Below are 18,808 nucleotides of genomic sequence, written 5' to 3'. Positions count from 1 at the left end.
GGAAGGACCAGGCCCGGCCCCTGCCCTCCCGGAGGAGCCTTAGAAACCCACTAAGCGGGAAGGAATGGCACAAGGGGCATGTTCTCAGGCTGCCCTTTAATGGATGGAGGTGGGACGTCTGCAGGAGTGGGGAGGCAGTGCCACTGGGTGGGGGCTCTGGGCGCTGCACAGGTGAGCCCCGCAGGTCTTTCCGGGAAGGGCCTTGACCAGCAGTCCGCGTGGCCAGGGCCCCCAGCACAGGGCACAACAGGGTGAAAGGAGCACAAGAAGCTAGACATGGAAACCCGGGGGGGGGGGTGGGGGTCACAGGTGGCACCTCCAGAAGTATCTCGAGTGATGGGAAGCCCACGTGTCCAAGTCCGAGGAGGAGGGAGGGGGTGGGCACAGACCACCTGTCCCGGAGGCTGTTGGGTGCTCTCACATGTTGGTGCTCATTCGCGACTGGCTGTTGGCCGGCGTCAGCTCCCCTTGGCTCCCTTCGCGGGGAGGGGACTGGGGTGGAGACACCGCTGCTCAGCCCGGCAGGCGAGTGTGTGCCTGCCCCACCGCTCCCACACACCAGGGCCGCCCCGCCCTCACCTTGACATGGATCTGGTTGCGCAGCACGGCCGCCCGCAGGATCATGGCTTTGGCACGACGCTGGAACTCCTTCCCCATCAGCAGGGACTTCTCGAACGTGGTGCTGCGTTGATCCACGTCCCTGGCATACAGGATCTGTGGAGGGACGGGGCTCGGTAGTGCCCATCGGGCCTCAGGGGTCCCCTCCCCGCACCCATGGCCCTGGCCCGAGCGTGGCCACCTTGCTGTGGGAGTCGATGCGGGCGTTGATGAGCCCCTCCAGGATGAGCTGAGTCAGCTCGTCCTCCAGGGCCGCCACCGTGGTGTTGAAGGCTGCGGCCATCTTGTGCATATCAGCAGACACGTAGGGGCTGAAGTACTGCGGGCAGAGGGCGCGTCAGCTTCCCGTGGCCCCCAGCCCCATGCGAGGCACCCCACCTCGAGTCTGTCCCCCCCACGTCTACCTGGATGAGGGCGCGGTTGCGGATCTGGGTATAGAGGGTCCTGACGTGGGGAGCCAGGTACATGTCCAAGAGCAGGTTGTCCTGGTGAAGAGACCGGTCAGCCCCCAGCTGCCCCTGGCCCTCTGCCTTGACCGCCCTCCAGATCCGGCAGGCCCCTCACCTTCATCTCATCCAGCATCTTGAGGCACGAGGCGTACTTGGACTCGTAGAATTTAAAGATGATGTCCCGGACCTGTGGCTCCAACTCCAAGAATAACTTAAAAGAGCTGCAGGTGCAGACCCTCAGAGCTGGCCCCACACCTGCGCACCCGCTCCCAAGGCCGATGGAGGGGGGCCCACAGCCCTGAGCGTGGCAGTCCTCAGGCTTCGGGGAGGGGAGGGGAGGGGAGGGGAGGGGAGGGGAGCGGGGGGGAGGGGGGGGGAGGGGAGGGGAGGGGGGGGAGGGGAGCGGAGGGGAAGGACCAGGCCAGGCAGACGCAGGACCAGAGAGTGGGCCCCCCAGAGGGACAGGCTACGGGACCAGCACCCACCCCGCACACACCTGCTGGAAATGACGTTGCGCTGCAGTTCCTGGCGGTCAAAGGTGGCCAGGGCGCACAGGCCGCCATAGACGGCCACGTTGCTGGGGGAAAGCAACTGAAGGGCAAGAAAGAAGTTGCATCCAGATGCCCAGGGTCACTGACGGTCAGGACGCAATGCGAGGGGGCGGCCCAGAGGCGAGGCTGGGTCACCCCTGCCCTGCCTGCCACCCACTCAAAGACTGCCGAGGACTCTGCTGGGGGAATACCCCTCAGTAAAGAGCCCAACCCACGAGCCCTCCCCCTGCTTTGCAAGTCCCAGCAAGGGCTCCTCCCCAGAGACCCTCACGCTCCTCACCTCGGGGAAATCACAGTGATCGAACGAAGCCAGCAAAAAGCACTTGGCGGCCTGCTTGTACTTTCGAGCAGCCAACTCGGCCAGGCCTAGGGGTGGGGAGGTAGAATGAAGCCAGGGCCCAGAGGAAGCTGCCAGAGCCTCACCGGGCCATCAGCCCCAGCCTCTCCCACCCCACGCGCTCCTCCGTCTGGGACAGGAATTCCGGCTATCAAGATGGGACCGCGCCCACGAGCTCCGACTCTGCACCCTCCTCGATCAAGGGCCCGGGGAAGCTGTGCACAGGTGTGGTCACTCCTGCAAAGGACTCCTAGGCTGAGCACTCCCAGGCTGAGCAGGGGCCCAGAAGTGATAGCAGCTGAGAGCAATGCCTGGGCCTCCGCCCACGGGCCACACCCTGGCAGAACCTGAGGAGACAGGCATCACCTGGGGCCATGCGTGTGATGATGAGGCTCCTGACCGGGCTCTGAGACTCGACGAGCCCACCCCCAGCGCTGGGGGCAACGGTGGTGTCCTTGCGCCCCAGGGCCCTCACCTGCAGCACACTTGAGCTTGGTGAGGATAGCCTGGGTCTGGCTGTCCCGCTCCCCACGCTGCTGCAGGGGAAAGTCGAGCACGTGAGCCACCAAAACCCTCCACACCCTCGTCCTTCCCCGGGGCGCCGCCCCAGCCTCAGAGGGACAAGGGCAGACTGCCGAGGACGAGGACGGAGGCCTGTGGGCGTCGCGTCGGGGGTCCCGGGGGCAGGGTCTGAGGAGGCAGGTCGGGCGCGGAGGCGGCGTTACCTCGGCGATCTCAGGAGTGGACTCCGCCTTGCTGACGTAGCTGAGCACGTGAGACCAGTTCTGCAAGTAGACGCTGACCTGGCGGGCGGGTGGGGTGGACTCAGCCCGGGGCGCCCCCTGCTGGCCCAGGCGCGCTGCTGCCCCGCAGCCCCTCCCGGAGCGCACCCGGCGGCGGCAGGACCCACCTTGATGACGTTGAGGCACATGTTGATGACGTGCTTGGCGCTGGTGCAGTAGTCCCGGGCCCGGGAGTAACACTTGAGGGCGTTGCTGAGGTCCCCACAGTCAAGATAGTGGTCACCCAGATCGTCGTGGCCGCGCCTGTGGGCCCAGACATGAGCGAGCCGGGCCTAGGGCCACGCAGCCTGGCTGCCCGCCCGCCTCCCTGTGTCCCACGAGCAGCACCTGATACTCTCCTTGATGGAGTTGCCCTTGTAGTTCTTGAGGTCCGTGTCCAGTTTCTCCAGCTTCAGCAGGGCCTTCTTCCGCGTGGCCTCCACCCAGGCCGTGTCGAGGGGCGGCGGCTCCACGCCACTGTCGGGGATGCTGTCGGGCGCATTCTGCAGCTCCCTGCGTAGGACCTGGCCGTCAGGGGCCCCTCGCTCTGGCCCAGCCACTACGGGGGGAGCCCCCGGCCAGCACAGGAACACAGGGGCCCTGAGCCTGGTGCAGGCGCCCCACGGGAAGAGAGTCCTGCGGCCACGCCGAGCTGCGAGAAACTGTCGTCTCCACGAGCTTGATGTCAGAATAACCGCACGTCACCGCACACGGAAAAGTCCAGGACAACGGTGACGGCCACGTAGCAGGAAGAGTGAGAACCTAGTCCGTCCTGCCATTTGCCGCCCTGCCTGGCTTTTCAACGAGGACGGCCAGGTCACCGCACAGAGGCAGTGCTGCTACTAAGCGTCCTCATGGGGGTGGTGTCAGGGGTCGCAGGGGCACAGGAAGGGCCCCCTGCCTGGGCTGCTCCCGACGAGGACACACGATGCCCAGGTCCTGGTGCCTACTCCCACCCTGCCCTCACCTGGTGGCCTCCGAGAGCTTCCGGTGGATCTCTTCGTACATGTCCACGTTGAAGGTCCTCTGCACGAAGGAGAGGGCCATCTTCAGGGCCTCCGCCCGCAGCGGGGGGCAGTGGTCAGCAATGAACTGCAGCCGTTCGATGCGCATAAGCCCGCTGTAGCTGGCCGCATACTGCTCCAGATCCTGAGGTGGGGTGGGGGGAGTGGATGGAGACTGTGCCCGGCGGGACCCCAGCTGCCAGCCCCTGGCAAGGACAGGCACAGGACCCAAACACAGACCCTCTTCCCGTGTCCAAGAGGCCCCATGCACGTGCGGGCACCAGACCACTACTCAGTTCTAGAAATGGCCACCTGGGGTAGAGCTCGGTCCCCGGGGCTAACGGTAAAGCAGCAGCGCCCTATGGGTCGGGCCCCAAGGAAGACCTGTCCTCAGCGTGAGGCAAGATGCACGGTGGCGTGGCCCGTGGGCTCTTCCACGTGGGAGAGAAGCAGGGCGCACGGTCTCCAGCTGGGCTACCACCCTTTTTAAGTGGGCAGCGGGACAGCCCTAAGGTTCCTGGGTCCGAGGAAAACACGGCCAGCGTGGGGAGCCCGGCCAAGGTGTCAGTCCCCTCCTGCCCACCCCTGGAAGCGCCCCCCCGGGCTCCATACCAGGGTGGGGTTCTCCACCACGTAGTTGACATCGGGTGCGTTCTGCGGGTCCTCCTGGGGATCCACATCGATCTGCATGGGCTCCACGGCCCCCTGCAACACGGGGGAGCACCTTGGCACCTCGAGCCGGGCGGCCAGGGTCGGGCGAGGAGCCCTCGCTGTGCCCTGAGGTCACCTCTGCCCGCCGTGCTGTCTCCCTGGCGGGATCCTGTCCCCGAGAGCCGGCCATCCCGCCCCTCCCCACCCCCGGCCCGTCTCCAGGCCCGTCTCCAAGGCCGCCCCGCGCACGACCGGCTGGCTGGTAGACAGACAGCCCCCAGCGGCCACGTTAACCGCCCGGCTCCGGCGCGGGAAGCGGACAGCGGGGCGCCGCTGCCCCGGGCCCCCCTCCCCCGGCCCTGCTCGTTCCCAGCCGCCGTCCTGACGCAGCCTCCTCCGAGCCCTAAGGAAGAAGCGGGCGCGGCCTCCGCCCGGGAGCGCCCCGGCCGCGGGGGCCGCGGGGGCCGCAGGACCGGGAGCCCGCGGAGGGGCGGGGGGCGGGGAGGCGTCACCTCGGGGACCCTCCTGCGCTGCCGGCCGGCCCGGCGGGCGGGGCTCTGCCCCCCTCCCGCGCTCGCTCGCTCGCTCGCTCCTGGGCCCCCTGTCCTGGAAGGTACCTCATAAAGCAGCGTACAGGCCGACAGGCTGGCGCTCAGGCTGAAGTCCCCGGCCGTGCCCGGCAGGAAGAGGTCTGACCTACTGCTGTGAGGGGTGCAGTACAGATCTGTCACTGACGAGGAGGCCGAGCTGGGGGCCGGGCTATCCCTCATTCTGTCCTGACTCTCTGCACCCCCCGACCCTGACACACAGCTGGCCTGCTGCTGAAGGGAGAAAGAGCGTTAGCGCCCGGCCGCGCCTGCCGGGCCGACGGCGGGGACCCTGCGCGAGGCCGCCGGGCCGCGGGGAGGGGAGGCCGCGCGGGGGCCCGGCTCCGGCCCCGGCGGCGGCGGCGGCGGCGGCGGCGGGGGAGGTCGGGGGGGGTGCGGAGGGGCCGCCGGCCGCGGCTCGTTACCTGCAAGTTAAACACCTGAACCGGCAGCGGCATCTTCGCCCACCCCGCCGCGGCGCGCCGTCCGCTTCCGGGGCAGCGCCGTCCGCTTCCGGGGCAGCGCTTCCGGCTCGCGGCGGGCGGGGCGGCTCTTAAAGGGGCCGCGGCGCGGCCTGGCCCGGGCGGAGCCGGCGGGTCCCGCGGCCGCATGAGCCGTGCGCGGGGGGCGCTGTGCCGGGCCTGCCTCGCGCTGGCCGCGGCCCTGGCCGCGCTGCTGCTGCTGCCGCTGCCGCTGCCGCTGCCCCGCGCGCCGGCCCCGGCCCCGACCCCGGGCCCCGGCCCGCGCGCGCCCCCCGCCCGACTCGCCACCGCCCCCCGCTTGCGGCCGGACGACGTCTTCATCGCGGTCAAGACCACCCAGAAGAACCACGGGCCACGCCTCGGGCTGCTGCTGCGCACCTGGATCTCCCGGGCCCGCCAGCAGGTGGGCGTCGCCCCTGGATCCCCGCCCTCGGGACCCCCATCCCTGGGATCCCCCCGCCCAGGATCCCGACCCAGGACCGCAGCCACCCGCGACCCCTGGCACCCCTGTCCCCGCAAGGACTTCCCCCCCCCCCCCAGCCCGCGACTTGACACCCCATCCTCAGGACTCGCTACCCACTGCTGTGTCCCCAGAGGGAGGGCCAGACCCTCGCTCTGAGTCTGTGGAGACCCAGGACCCACCCCCTGCTGCCCCTTCCCATGCTCCAGACCTGGGTGGGTTCGCTCAGCTGACACTGGACTGAGACCCCAAAAACATCCAGTGGGAGCACCAGGAGGTGCTGCGGATCGCCCTCCCCTCTCCCCCAGCCCAACCCCAACCTGGCCATCTCTGCAACCCCATCCTTGTCCACCTGGGGCCTCACAGGTTGTCTCTCCGCAGACATTCATCTTCACTGATGGGGATGACCCTGAGCTACAGCTCCAGGGAGGTGAGTGCCCTCCCCAGCCCAGCCCTGCCAGCGTGCCCAAGGGCCCCTCACGTGTGTGCTCTGGTCCAGTGGCACCTGTCTCCCTGCTGGGTGCAGAGGTCCGGGAGTTAAGTCACTCGGCTGGTAGAGAACAGAGCCAGGACACCCGCCTGCCACCAGCCCAGCACCCAGGGACCCGCCCTGCCAGCCACGATGTACCCACGGGCAGGCATCCCAGGGCATCAGGCTGGAGCCACATTCCCTGAAGGCACTCCAGCAAGGAACCATCCCTTCCTGGCAGTCACACACGGGCTGTCAACCCCAGAGTGGCTTTGCACTCATGGGATTCCGAGTGGTCACCACCTGTCTGGGCCTCAGGGGTCAGCCACAAGGTCAGCAAGTGAGGCCAGGCCAGGGCTGTCATCAGACCCGGCCTGGGGCCTTTGATCGGGACGAGATGGCAAGGCCGGCTTGGACATCCACGTTTCGCCCTGATCTCTGCGGGGTGGGCTGGCGGCAGGCCTCACCCTGACCCTCAGGCTTCCCCGTTTCTCCAACCCGCCAGGCAGCCACGTAATCAACACCAACTGCTCGGCCGTGCACACCCGTCAGGCGCTATGCTGTAAGATGGCCGTGGAGTACGACAAGTTCATCGAGTCCGGACGCAAGTATGTGGTGGCCGTGCCCCTGTGTCCCCTTGGAGAGCCCAGGGCTGAGGCTGGGCCCACGCACCCGGGCCAGGGGGGCGGAGGCCCCCAACTGTGCCAGCCCCTCACTCGTGAGAGTTCCCCCACTGCCCCCAGGTGGTTCTGCCATGTGGATGACGACAACTACGTGAACCCCGAAGGCCTGCTCCAGCTGCTGTCCACTTTCTCGCCCAGCCAGGATGTCTACCTGGGGCGGCCCAGCCTCGACCACCCCATTGAGGCCGCCGAGAGAGTCCAGGGAGGCGGAACTGTGAGTCCTGGGCCTGACGGCGACAGCTGAGAGAGGGGGGAGGTCTGCTGGGGAAAGGCTGGGGGGCCAGCGTCTGACCCACCCAGGGGGTCACTGCAAGAGCTCGGGCAAGCAAGGAGGTGCGGTGGGAGGAGCTGGGGCGCCGGACGACTGGGGTGCAGAAGCTCTCGTGTGCCCTGGGGCACTTTTGCCACTTGTGTGGGCAGTTCAAGGACGACACCCTGACCGGTATCCTTCTCCTCCTCAGGTGACCACTGTCAAGTTCTGGTTCGCTACCGGTGGGGCCGGGTTCTGCCTGAGCAGAGGGCTCGCTCTGAAGATGAGCCCCTGGGCCAGGTGAGCGGAGGGCACAGGGGTGCCGGGAGGCCCGAGGTGCTGGTGCTGAGGCCCGAGGGGGCCCTGACCAGCTCCCCCCGGCCCCCTGCCAGCCTGGGCAGCTTCATGAGCACTGCTGAGCGGGTGCGGCTGCCGGACGACTGCACGGTGGGCTACATCGTGGAGGGGCTGCTGGGTGCTCGCCTGCTGCCTAGCTCACTCTTCCACTCCCACCTGGAGAACCTGCAGAGGCTGCCGCCTGACGCCGTGCTGCAGCAGGTACGGCCCGCTGGGTGCTCCCGGCGCCCTCACCACGGGGGCCTTGCCCGCGACCAGGGCTCTGGAGGGTTTCCCAGCACCGCAGCGAAGTTGCTGCAGACCCGCGTTTGGCCTGCTGGGCCCCAGGGCCTTGGGTGTGCTGGCTCGTTTGGAAGGGACAGCCGCTGTGCCCTCCCCAGCGGACGGGCCCATGGCAGCAGGCGCCAGCCCAGGCGGCGAGTGCCGTCGCAGACCGGGCCGGAGGAAGGGCCAGGTGGCTTGAGCAGGGCTGCCCCCGCACGTGCGCCAGCCACCCTCCTGAGCCGGATGCCAGCCTCGTCTTCTGCGTGAGCCTCACCTCTCAGCGCGGTCACCCCTCCGTGCTGTTCGTGAGCCCGCCCTGGGGGGACCGGGAAGCCAGGGCAGGGCAGCCGCTCCTGGCTGGACTCCTGGGGCGGGAAGGGCTCGTCCCGGGACAGTGACCTGCCCCCTCCCCTCGTCCAGGTCACCTTGAGCTACGGGGGTCCTGAGAACCCACGTAACGTGGTGAATGTGGCAGGAGGCTTCAGCCTGCAGCAGGATCCCACTCGGTGAGTGGGCAGTGGGGAGGGGCTCTGTCGCCACCCCCACCCCCACCCCCACCCCCACCCCCACCCCCGGCAGACCTGACCACCCTGTCCCCTTCCCAGGTTTAAGTCTGTCCACTGCCTTCTCTACCCGGACACGGACTGGTGTCCCGTGCACAAGCAGAGTGACCTCGTCTCTCGGTGACCCTCGATTCCTAACCCATGGAGCAGGAACTATGCTGACCCCTCCTGGCCTTGGCTCTCTCAGGTGGTCACGGCCACATCCAGGGCCACAGCCACATGTGGGCGCCGTGCAGGCCTCCCCCAGATCCCCTGGCGGGCCAGGTGACCAGGGGTCCAGGCTGTGCCACGTGCGGGCGGCCCCGGAAAGTGGGAAGGGGAGACGCTGCCCCTCCCCCCAGCCCAGCCCCGAAGGCTTGCTCCCACGGGAAGGGGCCTGGGAGGAGGCTGGCCTACGGCACCCAGGGCTCCGTCCTGCCCTCCTCCCCGGGCTGGAGAGGGGGTTCCAGGCCAGGGTCACATGCGGGACCCTTCATCTGACCACAGGCCAGCGGGGAGGCTTTTCTTGCAGGTCCCTGGGGAATGCCCTCCGCACACCAGGCTCGGTGCCCAGCAAGGGCACCGTGGTCTCAGGGCAGCTGCAGTAAGGACTCCGGCCGCGCTTGGGGCACAGCTTACTTCTTGCCAGGGCATCTCCATCCGGAGGCCATTTCCTCGGCGGGGGGAGGGGGGGGGGGCCTCTTGGCCGAGGCCTTATTTCTGCACTCTGACTCCCCATGTAGTACTTTTCCTCCCCTCCCCTCCCCCCAAGCCCGGCCAAGTCCAGAAAGCAGGAGCCTCTTGTCTGGGGTCCGTCTGCAGCACGGCAGCCCCTCCCTAGCAGATGACACCCCGACTGTGCCTTTTCTGGAGGAGAGAGTGGAACCAGGAGCTGGCACTTCCGTTCCGACCCCTTGCTGTGCTGTTGCCATAAGTGAATAAAGGCGTGATCTTCACTTTCCGTTTGCTTGTGTTGGCTTAAGGGACCAGCAAGGCACCTGGGGGCTGAGGCTCAGCTCCAGAGGGACCACACGGCCTCCAGCCGCTGCCCCCAGGAGGCTCCACCCCAGGCAGTCCTGCCGGCCAAGCCTGAGGCTGCCCTCGGGACTCTGAACCAAGCGTCTGGTGAGGGCTTGGGGGAGGGGTCCCGCAGGGAATGACGAACAGGTCACACGGCTGCCTGTTCCGCCTGCTTTCTCGGCACACTGTGGACACACAGACATGTAAGCAGTCGTGTACGTGGGCGTATGCGGGTGCGCACGCGTGTGTGTGGCTGCGTACACGAGTATACAAGGTGTGCACATGTGTGTGTGGCTGTATACGGATGAGTGTGTGCATACACAGGAAGGAGTGTGCGTGACCGTACGTGGGTGTGTGTGCACGTGAGTGTGAATGGCTGTGTGTGTGCAGGTGCACATGGTGTAGAACCACGCAGGTGTGTGCAGCTGTGTGCGTAGGCAATATCTGCTTGTGATTCGTTGGGACACGGCCAGGAGGAAAGCGCACCCTAAGGACAGAGTCAAATGTCATGGGTTTCAGAACCTGGGGCTGCCGGGGAGGGGCCCCAGGCTTCACTCTGTCAGGGCTGGAGAACTGGGAGGGTCTGAACAAGAGATGGGACTGACGAATTTCAGTGAGCCCAAAACCGCCCCCCGGGGACAGCGACACCACCAAACAGCAGCTTTCTTTTTTTCACTGTTTATTCTGAGCGAGATGGTGCAAGCGGGGGAGGGGCAGAGAGCGAGAGGGAGAGAGGACCCCAAGCAGGCTCCTCGATGTCAGCGCAGAACTGGGGGATCGTGACCTGAGCCAGGCCCCCAGGCCCCCCGCAAAGTATGTGTTATAATGGACACACAGTAGATGTATAATCAGAAAAAGTTCAAATTTCGTAAATTTTCGGAGTGTGTGGGGAGCGGCTGCCGACGGGGTGCGGGCCTTCTCGGGACAATGAGCACACGCGTTGGCAGATTCTGTGTTTGAAAGGTTGCTCGCTTCGTGACCTTTGGAATCCCCAAATCAGTGCTTGCTTCCCTGGTCATTTGAAGACGCGAATAATGACCGAGTCGCCAGATTTGCGCGTGCCCGGCTGAGGTCCAGCCAGGCGAGGCCCCAGGATGGAGACAGCCTCGGTGCAGAGGCTGGCGAGCGGCTCCGGCCCGGCGCACCAGCTGTGAATCCCCGCTTCGGCACCTGTTGGCGGAGTGACAAGTTCACCTGAGGCTTCTGAACCTCATTTTCTCTTCTGTAAAATAGAATCCACCAGTAGGAGTTGTTTTTCTGATTCACAGGGCTACCTACCATCTATGTAACGTGTGCCCGCAGGCACATGCCCGTGTGTGCATGCATGTGCCCCTGCGTGCGTGCACTTCCTCTAAGAACAGTGGCTCAGTATTAGCTAACTCTGTATTTGTGGCGACTCCATCCCACCGTGCATAATGGGGATTAACCTTCTTCTGGGATTAGACAGCGGGAGTGGTTACACAACTCTGCAAATATAATGAACACCACTGAATTGTACGCTTCAAAACCATAGACTTTTTTTAAATGCTTATTTATTTTTGAGGGAGAGGGTGTGAGGGAGGAGCAGAAAGAGGGGGACAGAGGACCCAAAGCAGGCTCTGTGCCGACAGCAGCCAGCCCGAGGCAGGGCTCAAACTCACAAACCACAAGATCACAACCCGGGCCGAAGTCAGACGCTCAACCGGCTGAGTCACCCAGGTGCCCCAAACCGTACACCTTTTGATACAAATGATATCTCAATAAAGATGTTATTTAGAAAGTGAGCCAATAAGATTCAAAATCGGAACAGCCCATATGTATTACGTAATTTCGATGCATTAACAAAAACATTCCCACAAGGAAATATCCAGGATCAGGTGGTTTCATTGGTGAGCTCTACCAAACATTCAAGGAAGGAGTAACATCGATATTACACAAAGTCTTCCGGAAAACAGAGAAGAAGGGGATGTTTTCCTTTATTTTGTGAGGCCAGTATGACTCTGGCACCAAAATCAGACAAACGCGGCACAAAAACATTAATCGGCCGAATCTGAAGTCTATGTGGAAACGCTCAGCATGTGGGATCCACAAAGCAATCTGGGAACAGGACAAAGTGGAAGGACTCACACAGCCTGACTTCAAGACCCAGGGTGGAGCCACAGAATCGAGACAGCGTGGCCCTGGCGCAGGTGGACAGGCGGCCTCAGAAGGCGCGGCGCGAAGCCCAGACACAGATGCTCCTGTGCACCGTCGTAAGGTTTCCAACGCGGTCCCCAGAGCAGTCCGATGGGGACAAGGCTTCTCAACAACAAGTGCTAGAATTAGATTATTTGTTGCTTTTACTTAAAAAAAACAAGAAGCCATCATGGAGCATTGGTCAGGACGGGCTCGGCGCCGGGCAGAAATGACTGCACGCTGACCGTGCGTCTGTCCACACCACGCGGGAATTGTGCGAGTCAGGACCCGGCCCCTTACCCCTGGGCCCAGCAGCTGTGGTTTCCGGGTGGCCCAGCATCGGCTAGAACGGTGGCAGAGACAAGAGTGATGAGATGCCCGACGCGCCCACCAGGGGCCCAGAAGGGACGCACATTCCTCTGCCCGCGTGCCACTGGCCTGAAGTCACACGGGAGCGTGGAGAAGCGCGGGCCCGGTGAGTACCGATTACCGGTGACGCCGAGCGTGCCGAGGCCGGTCGCGTTCCTACCGAGCACTTGCGGCTGTGAGAGGAACACTCCGGCTTTCAGCCAGCACGTGCCGGTGCGTCTGCAGCTGGGAGTCCTCCCGACAGTCAGGAGATCACGACCCGAGCCAAGTGGAAATCAAGACTCGGACGCTCAACCGACTGAGCCACCCAGGCGCCCCATAACGTTTTGAACATGTTTGTAATACCTGCTTTAAAGTCTTGTTTGATAGGGGGGCCTGGGGGGCTCAGTAGGTAGAGCATCTGACTCTTGATTTCAACTCAGGTCATGATCCCCTGGTTCATGGGATCGAGCCCTGGGTCGGGCTCTGCACTGGCAGCACGGAGCCTGCTTGGGGTTTTCTCTCTCCCTCGCTTTCCCTCTGCCCCTCCCCCACTTGCATTCACTCTCTCTCTCCCTCTCAAAATAAATAAACTTTTTAAAAGTTTTTAAAAAATAAACTCTTGTTTGGTAAATCAAGACGGTCTTTTTTTAACTGGCTGCTTTTTCCTTGCCTGTGGATAATATTTTCCTGTTTCTTTTCATTTCTTTTCCTTTCAAAAAAATTTTTATTTCTCTGAGTGATGTCTACACCCAAAGTAGGGCTCGAGCTCATAATCCCAAGATCAAGAGTTGCCTGCCCCTCTCACAGAGCCAGCCAGGCGCCCGTTTCTTTTCATTTCTAGAAAATTTTCACGTGTACCAGACATTGCAGATGATATGCCATAGAAAGTCTGGATTTTGGGGCGCCTGGGTGGCTCGGTCGGTTAAGCGTCCGACTTCGGCTCAGGTCATGATCTCGCGGTCCGTGGGTTCGGGCCCCGCGTCGGGCTCTGTGCTGACAGCTCAGAGCCTGGAGCCTGCTTCGGATTCTGTGTCTCCCTCTCTCTCTGCTCCTCCCCCGTTCATGCTCTGTCTCTGTCTGTCTCAAAAATAAATAAACGTTAAAAAAATTTTCTAAAAAAAAGAGTCTGGATTTTGTTATCTTCCTCTGAAGAGTGTTGATGTTTGTTCTGGTAGACAGTTTAATGACTGACTGATCATTTTAAACTCGTCTAGTTTTGGTTTTGTGCTTTATTAGGGTGATCTGTGCAAAACTTACGGTGTTTCCCCAGGGCCTCTGACTTAGTGGGATTCGGTCTCCAAACTGTCACCCCTGTACATTTTATTAGGGCTTCAGAGAGAGAAGAGTAAGCTTGCCTCTAGTGGCCCTGACTCATAAGGATCAGACTTTCCAGGTCTTAGGTGGATGCCCAGGGAGTGAACGAGGTGTTGAGAAGCTGTGTCTACTCTGGCTGGGCCAGAGTTCCCAGGTCCCCAACACTGGTCCACAACTACTCCTCTGTCTGTCTTTAACCCCTCTTGGGTAATCTTACCCTGCACAAGTACAGCCCTATCCTCGGCCGTGGTCTGGAAGGGAACCAGACAGAGACCACCCACAGACCTCTGGGTGCAGCCTCCTCCTCTCTAACGCCAGGCCTGAAGATCCCAGCCCCTTCAATCGCCTCAAATCCTGATCTGCTTCCTCTGCTTGGCAGGATCATATGTTCTTCTTGGATTCTGGCTCCCTGCCCCTCAGGTGGAGGTGCTACCCCAGGCAGAGCATCCGTGGGTCTAATCTTAGGGGTTTCTATCCACCAGGGACGGAAGTCTTGTGCTGCCTATTATCCACTTCCGGAAAACAACTACTGGGCATATTTCGTCAGGCCCCACGGTTATTTACAGTGGGAAGCGGAGTCTGGAAACCTGTTAAAACATCACCAATGGAGGGGCGCCTGAGTGCCTCAGTCGGTTAAGCAACCGACTCTTGGTTTCGGCTCAGGTCATGACCTCACGGTTTTGTGAGTGTGAGCCCCGTGTTGGGCTCTGTGCTGACAGCGCGGAGCCTGCTTGGGATTCTCTCTCTGCCTCTCTCTCTGCCCCTCCCCAACTCGTGCTCTCTAAACCAATCAATCACCCCCGGAGGCAAATGTCTGTGGTTGTTTGGGCCCACATTTTTAGCTCATGGAGAGGACAGTGTGTTGTAAATCTCAGTCTGTTTTTCACCTATTCTACTCTGATCCGAGGGGCGAGTTATAGCTGTTCTTGAGGAAGCACTAGCTGGTGGAGGGTCTGCTGGGGCCTAAGAGACAGAAATTCACCTAAGCTGGGCCAGCTCCCAAGGGGGGGGGGGTGTCGTCGGACTCCCCAGGGACACCGTCACGTTGGGGGAAGGGACCATCCTCTCCATGCACTGAGCAAGGCCACGGGATGGAGAACCCAGTGCCTGCTGGCAGGAACCTTGATGCCCCTCCCGAGCCCGGCATACCTCGTCCTAATCCTGGGAGTAGCCGGGATGGCTTTTCCCAGGAGCATTGCCTTACACTCACCCTGGCAGAGAGCCCTTGTGCCTCCGGCAAACCCGCCCGAACGCTCCCCTGCTGGAAAGAGCTTAGTCTCTTGGCAAAGGAGACCCGCGGCCAGGGCTCCCCATCTGCGCCTGACACATTATGCTCTCATCCCGTCATAGTGGGGGGAGCAGGGGTCCTCAGGCCTTTTCCCACCGGAGAAGCCGTCAGCAGTCTGAAGGCAGGCAGCGTCCCCAGGACCCAGAAGCCTCCAGGGAACGGACCCCTGCCCAATAACCCTGACACCCAAGGTCTCCCTCTTATTCTCCAAAGCCCTGGTGCCAGGCTGTGAAAGAATCCGCTTGCGGGAGAGGGGAGACCCTCCACCCCCAGGAGCGGGGCCGGGGCTTTCGGGAGACGGCAGGTGCAGGCGGCGGTGGGAAGGCCGGAGAAGTCCCGAACCTCAGCTGTGATCGTTGCCTCCACGCCCAGCTGACCCGGCCAGTGCCACTGGCTGAGCGTGGCCCCTCCCCAGGTGTCCCTCTAATGCTCTGGGCCCCAGCGACGTGGTGGGGACTGGCCACGGTGGGTGAAGATAAGAACAAGCCCACACAGGAAAGCTAGTGGGCTCGTCGATTGGCTTCTCGGGCTGTGGTTCGCGGCTCACGCTCCAACTCGGGGCGGTGCATCCCATGTGGCCCGACGGAGGGTGCCGGCTCCAAGGCCCTCAAAGGAAACCTTGCAGGAACCCTTTCTCTATGGTGCCCACGAGCCCGAACACCTTTCCACAGGGGGGTGCCTGAGGCAGGAAAGGCCTGGCACTGAGCCCACAGACACCCCCAGAGGCAAAGCCTCCCTCAAACTGAGCTCCTGGGGTGACCTGAGCCCTGGATCCCACTCCCTGCTGGGAGCACAGAGGCCCAGGGGGAGAGATCTGACCTGGGTTCCCCCTGCAGTCGGCGTGGGACCGTCACCCCTGCCGGCTGCCGGCCACACAGACCTTCATGCCCAGAGATGATGGGGTCCTGGAGGTCTTAGGTCTTTTCTGTCCCCTCGGCGTCCAGAAGAAGACAAAATGCGCTGTTGAGGCGTCCCTCGGCTTCCGCCCCAATGAGGCGAGCACCCCCAGTCTTACCTCTGGGTGTATTCAAAGGCTCCAAGACCAGGCTGAGCTCCTGGCCCAGGGGCAAATCTGGCTTAGCAGCGTCCCCGGGAGGCACCTGACCCAGAGCCGGTCAACAGCCAACGTGCCTTGGCCCGTCCTCCCCTGAGACCGGCCTGTGTGACCGGCCATGGGGAGTGCCAGAGTGGACCCTGAACCCAGTGACAGGATGTGGCTAAGTCTGACTCCTGGCTCAGCCCGGCGTCATGGATGAACCTCCGTCCCTCTGGCCAGACGTGAGCACACACGAGTGCTCCCACACGTGTGCCTGTGTGTGCACACACGTGTCCATGTGTGTCCCCATGTGAGAGCCCGAGCACACGTGCTCACATTCACGTGTGGTGGTGCGTGTGCGCACACACGACCAGTGAGGGAGGAGCGGTGGCCTGTGTCCAGTGACCTGGACAGGTTTTCTCCCCCTCCCAGCTTTCTCTCAGCTGCGCCTGCCTCTTGCCTCCTCCAGGAAGCCCCCTCGTGCTGCCTTCAGCCTGACGCTGCTCTGGGTGGTTTGTGTTTTGTTAATCTCCACTTACAGATTCGGGGGCCCTGTGTCCAGGACAGGCCACCGTCGACAGTGCTGTCCTGATAACTGTCCTATTGACTGTGACACAGTACTGCCCCCGGTCTCGGACGCGGGCCAGCTGTGGAGGCGGAGGTCTCTCCTGTGGTCATCTCGTACGTGCCCGTGCCTGTCCCTCCCTACCAACTTGGCCACAAGCGTCCCGTGCCGGCACCCACAGCCTGTGCTCTTTGCAGCCACAGGCTGGCAGTCCCTTGTCTTAGAATGTGCCATCCATTCGCTCATCCATCGTTCCTTCGCTCCACAGTGTAGCGCCAGGGGAATAATGGCGGAGCACCCTGTCGTGCTGGGGTCCTGCCTGTCGCAAGTCACAGAGTGGATGCGGTGGGGGTGGGAGCCACAGCGGGGGTGCGGGGACCCAGAGGGACGACCCTCAGAGAAGCTGATGTGCCAGCTCGGCTTCCTGGGCCCACATTTGAGAAGGTGGACGGAGCAGCTGCGGCGAGTGGGTGAGAGCCCGGGCCTCTACCGGCTGACGTGGCCGGGAGCCAGCGAGAGTGCGGGTGACCCGGCCTCGGGGAGAGGGAAATGGGGGCACAGGCAGATCAAGAACTCCTCCTGAAGTAGAACCAGCGGGTCCTGGTGGGCAGCAGGTGGCCAATGGCGCCGAGGAAAGGTCTGGAACAAATGCAGGCTCTGGGCTGAGCCGTGGGTGACGACGGGGCTGTGGCTCTGGCTCTGGGGGAGGGCCGGGTCCCACAGCAGGAGGCTGCCACTTGCTCAGCGTGACCAGCACAAGGGCACCTGCACCCTCCCCTCCCGTGGCACTGAAATGCCCTTTGGGAGACAGCCTTGGTTTCTAAGCACTGTGTCCACATTCTGCAGGTGTAGAGACCGTGCCCGTCTGCACCTCCCAGCCATGGAATTTTCCAGGCCCTCCCAACGAAAAACCTTCCAGCCCAGACAGCAGGGTGGGATCCGGACTGTGGGCGGCCTCCTTACAGGCCTGTCTGGTGCCCAAGCCTCCCAGAGGCCTCCATACCCTTCCTGAGCAAGACCTAGAGCCCAGCCTTTTCTGTGGGCCTCGCAGGGGCTGGCCCTTCGGTGGGAAGTCCCTTCCCCCCACCGGGAGCCCACCTGTCCCTGATCCGAGCCAGCTCTGACTCAGTTCCGCCCCACCCCGCTCAAGTGGCGAGGTCTGGTTTCAGGCAGGTCTACTCAAGGGTGCTCTCCTCAAAGTCAACTAAAACCTCCCTCCCTCTTGAGGACCTCAAGGACAGAGCCTGAGAAGCAAACCCAGAGTCCTGGGAACGACCTTTGTCCAGCTGCAGCCAGGCTTTTCATGTGGTGCCCCTGGGCACCCGAGGCCTCTCCCTGCCCTCCCCCCCCCCCGCCCCTGGCCCCATCTCACACCACCTGCTGCGTGATCCAGACGAAGTCCTCCTCCCAGGCCCTCTCACCACAGGGAGAGACAGAGGTAGAGCTTGGGCAGGGGTGGGGGGGAGCTTCCCACTGTCTCCTCCCCTCAGAGTCCTGACATGTGACAACGCACGCAAAACACTGCCAGCCAGGGAGGCTTGCCTGAGCCCTCGGTGTGCAGGGTTTTTACTGCGACTTCATTACCGCCTGTGTGGCAGGCCGACCTTTAGACCCCAGCCGTCCCCAGAGGCCGGGCCTGATACTACATCTCCTGAAGCACCCCCCCCCCCCCCCCCGCACAAGTCGCACCTGAGACCACCCCGTGGCCAAGGCCCCCAGGCGAGCCAAGACATGCCTGGCAGGCGGGACCCTGCAGAGGCCTGGAGGTCGCGTCCCAGGAACAGAGGCGAGGGCGGACCTCTCTGGGCCGTGAATTCTCCACCACCCGCAATACTAGAGGCCTGGCGTTTTGCCAAGCAGGTGGGCGCCCGCTCCTCGCCCCGGCCCCGGGTGGGGGCTCCCTGCACGGGCGCCCCCGCCACAGCCTGGGTCACACCCTTCTTGTGGCCCGTTTCATTGTCCCCGTCCCCGGCGGGTCCGCCACACGCACCTCCAGTGCAGAGCACAGGCCGGCTTACGGTGGGTGGGTGGTCATGCTGTCCGTGACCTTCCTCTCGGAGACTCTGATGAGCCCGTGTCGGGCACCGGGGCAGGTGTGAGGGCCCCTGGCAAACCTTTGCTCCACAGCCCTGCTCTGGGCATGGACGCCCCTTCTGCTGTTGCTCTGGGGTGCAAGTGCCCTCACCCTCTTGACTCAGGGCCGTATCCCTGGGAAGACAGCCTCCACGGTCTGCCCGAGGCGAGAAGGGAGAGGGCAGAGGCCCGAGGCCAGAAGCCAGAGGGCAGAGAGAGGCAGGCCCCGAGGGCTGATTTGGTGAGCTGAAGAACTCAGAATCTCAGGGGTAGAAAACAGTCAGTAAAGCAGGTGTGGGGGCAAGTGTATGTGCGTGTGGTGTGCCTGGGGGTGGGGAACACGTGCGGGTGGGTGTGTACGTGTGTGAGCTGGGGCAGGTGTGCGTGGGGCTGTGTGAGGCCCCCAGGCCGCCTCGTCCCTCTGCCCGGTCTCCGGCCCCCGACGCGGGCCCTGTCACTCACCCTCGTGGTCTCGGCCCGGCTCTGAGAGACCCCGGCGGAAGCTGGGATGCTGGGGCACG

The 18,808-nt window shown here is 63.5% G+C and overlaps 2 protein-coding genes across 8 annotated transcripts; one reads left to right on the top strand and one right to left on the bottom strand.

The window, feature by feature from the left end:
* Positions 1-78: 78 nt before the first annotated feature.
* Positions 79-5,489, bottom strand: GPS1 (G protein pathway suppressor 1). Of its 5 annotated transcripts, XM_030295034.2 has the most exons (15): positions 5,405-5,489; positions 5,010-5,094; positions 4,354-4,446; positions 3,705-3,886; positions 3,086-3,250; positions 2,866-3,001; positions 2,681-2,758; positions 2,431-2,491; positions 1,899-1,984; positions 1,564-1,658; positions 1,183-1,288; positions 1,023-1,103; positions 800-937; positions 580-714; positions 79-492 (listed from the first exon to the last, which is right to left on the bottom strand). In XM_030295034.2, exons 3-15 carry the CDS (start codon positions 4,429-4,431, stop codon positions 418-420), a joined length of 1,416 nt encoding a protein of 471 aa, XP_030150894.1. In that variant the 5' UTR covers positions 4,432-4,446; positions 5,010-5,094; positions 5,405-5,489; the 3' UTR covers positions 79-417. The 5 variants fall into 5 exon arrangements, with proteins under 5 accessions (XP_030150894.1, XP_030150892.1, XP_030150893.1 ...); XM_030295032.1 differs by lacking the exon at positions 5,010-5,094 and having other exon boundaries at positions 5,405-5,470; XM_030295033.1 differs by lacking the exon at positions 5,010-5,094 and having other exon boundaries at positions 2,431-2,488; positions 5,405-5,470.
* Positions 5,490-5,573: 84 nt separating this feature from the next.
* RFNG (RFNG O-fucosylpeptide 3-beta-N-acetylglucosaminyltransferase) lies at positions 5,574-9,447 on the top strand. 3 transcript variants are annotated; one of them, XR_003964558.1, is made up of 9 exons: positions 5,574-5,864; positions 6,303-6,351; positions 6,896-6,998; positions 7,134-7,287; positions 7,535-7,623; positions 7,716-7,881; positions 8,061-8,245; positions 8,365-8,450; positions 8,550-8,563. XR_003964558.1 is itself a non-coding variant. In XM_030295037.1 (9 exons), the coding sequence occupies exons 1-9, from the start codon at positions 5,589-5,591 to the stop codon at positions 8,629-8,631; spliced, it is 1,152 nt and encodes a 383-aa protein (XP_030150897.1). In that variant the 5' UTR covers positions 5,574-5,588; the 3' UTR covers positions 8,632-9,447. The 3 variants fall into 3 exon arrangements, 2 of the variants coding, with proteins under 2 accessions (XP_030150897.1, XP_030150898.1); XM_030295037.1 differs by having other exon boundaries at positions 8,061-8,207; positions 8,550-9,447; XM_030295038.1 differs by lacking the exon at positions 8,061-8,245 and having other exon boundaries at positions 8,550-9,447.
* Positions 9,448-18,808: the final 9,361 nt, after the last annotated feature.

Source organism: Lynx canadensis, chromosome E1 (genome assembly GCF_007474595.2).
Source record: "Lynx canadensis isolate LIC74 chromosome E1, mLynCan4.pri.v2, whole genome shotgun sequence".
NCBI classification, from domain to species: domain Eukaryota; kingdom Metazoa; phylum Chordata; class Mammalia; order Carnivora; family Felidae; genus Lynx; species Lynx canadensis.
Note: the sequence above shows the minus strand (reverse complement) of the source record. Positions and strands in the feature narration are given on the sequence as shown.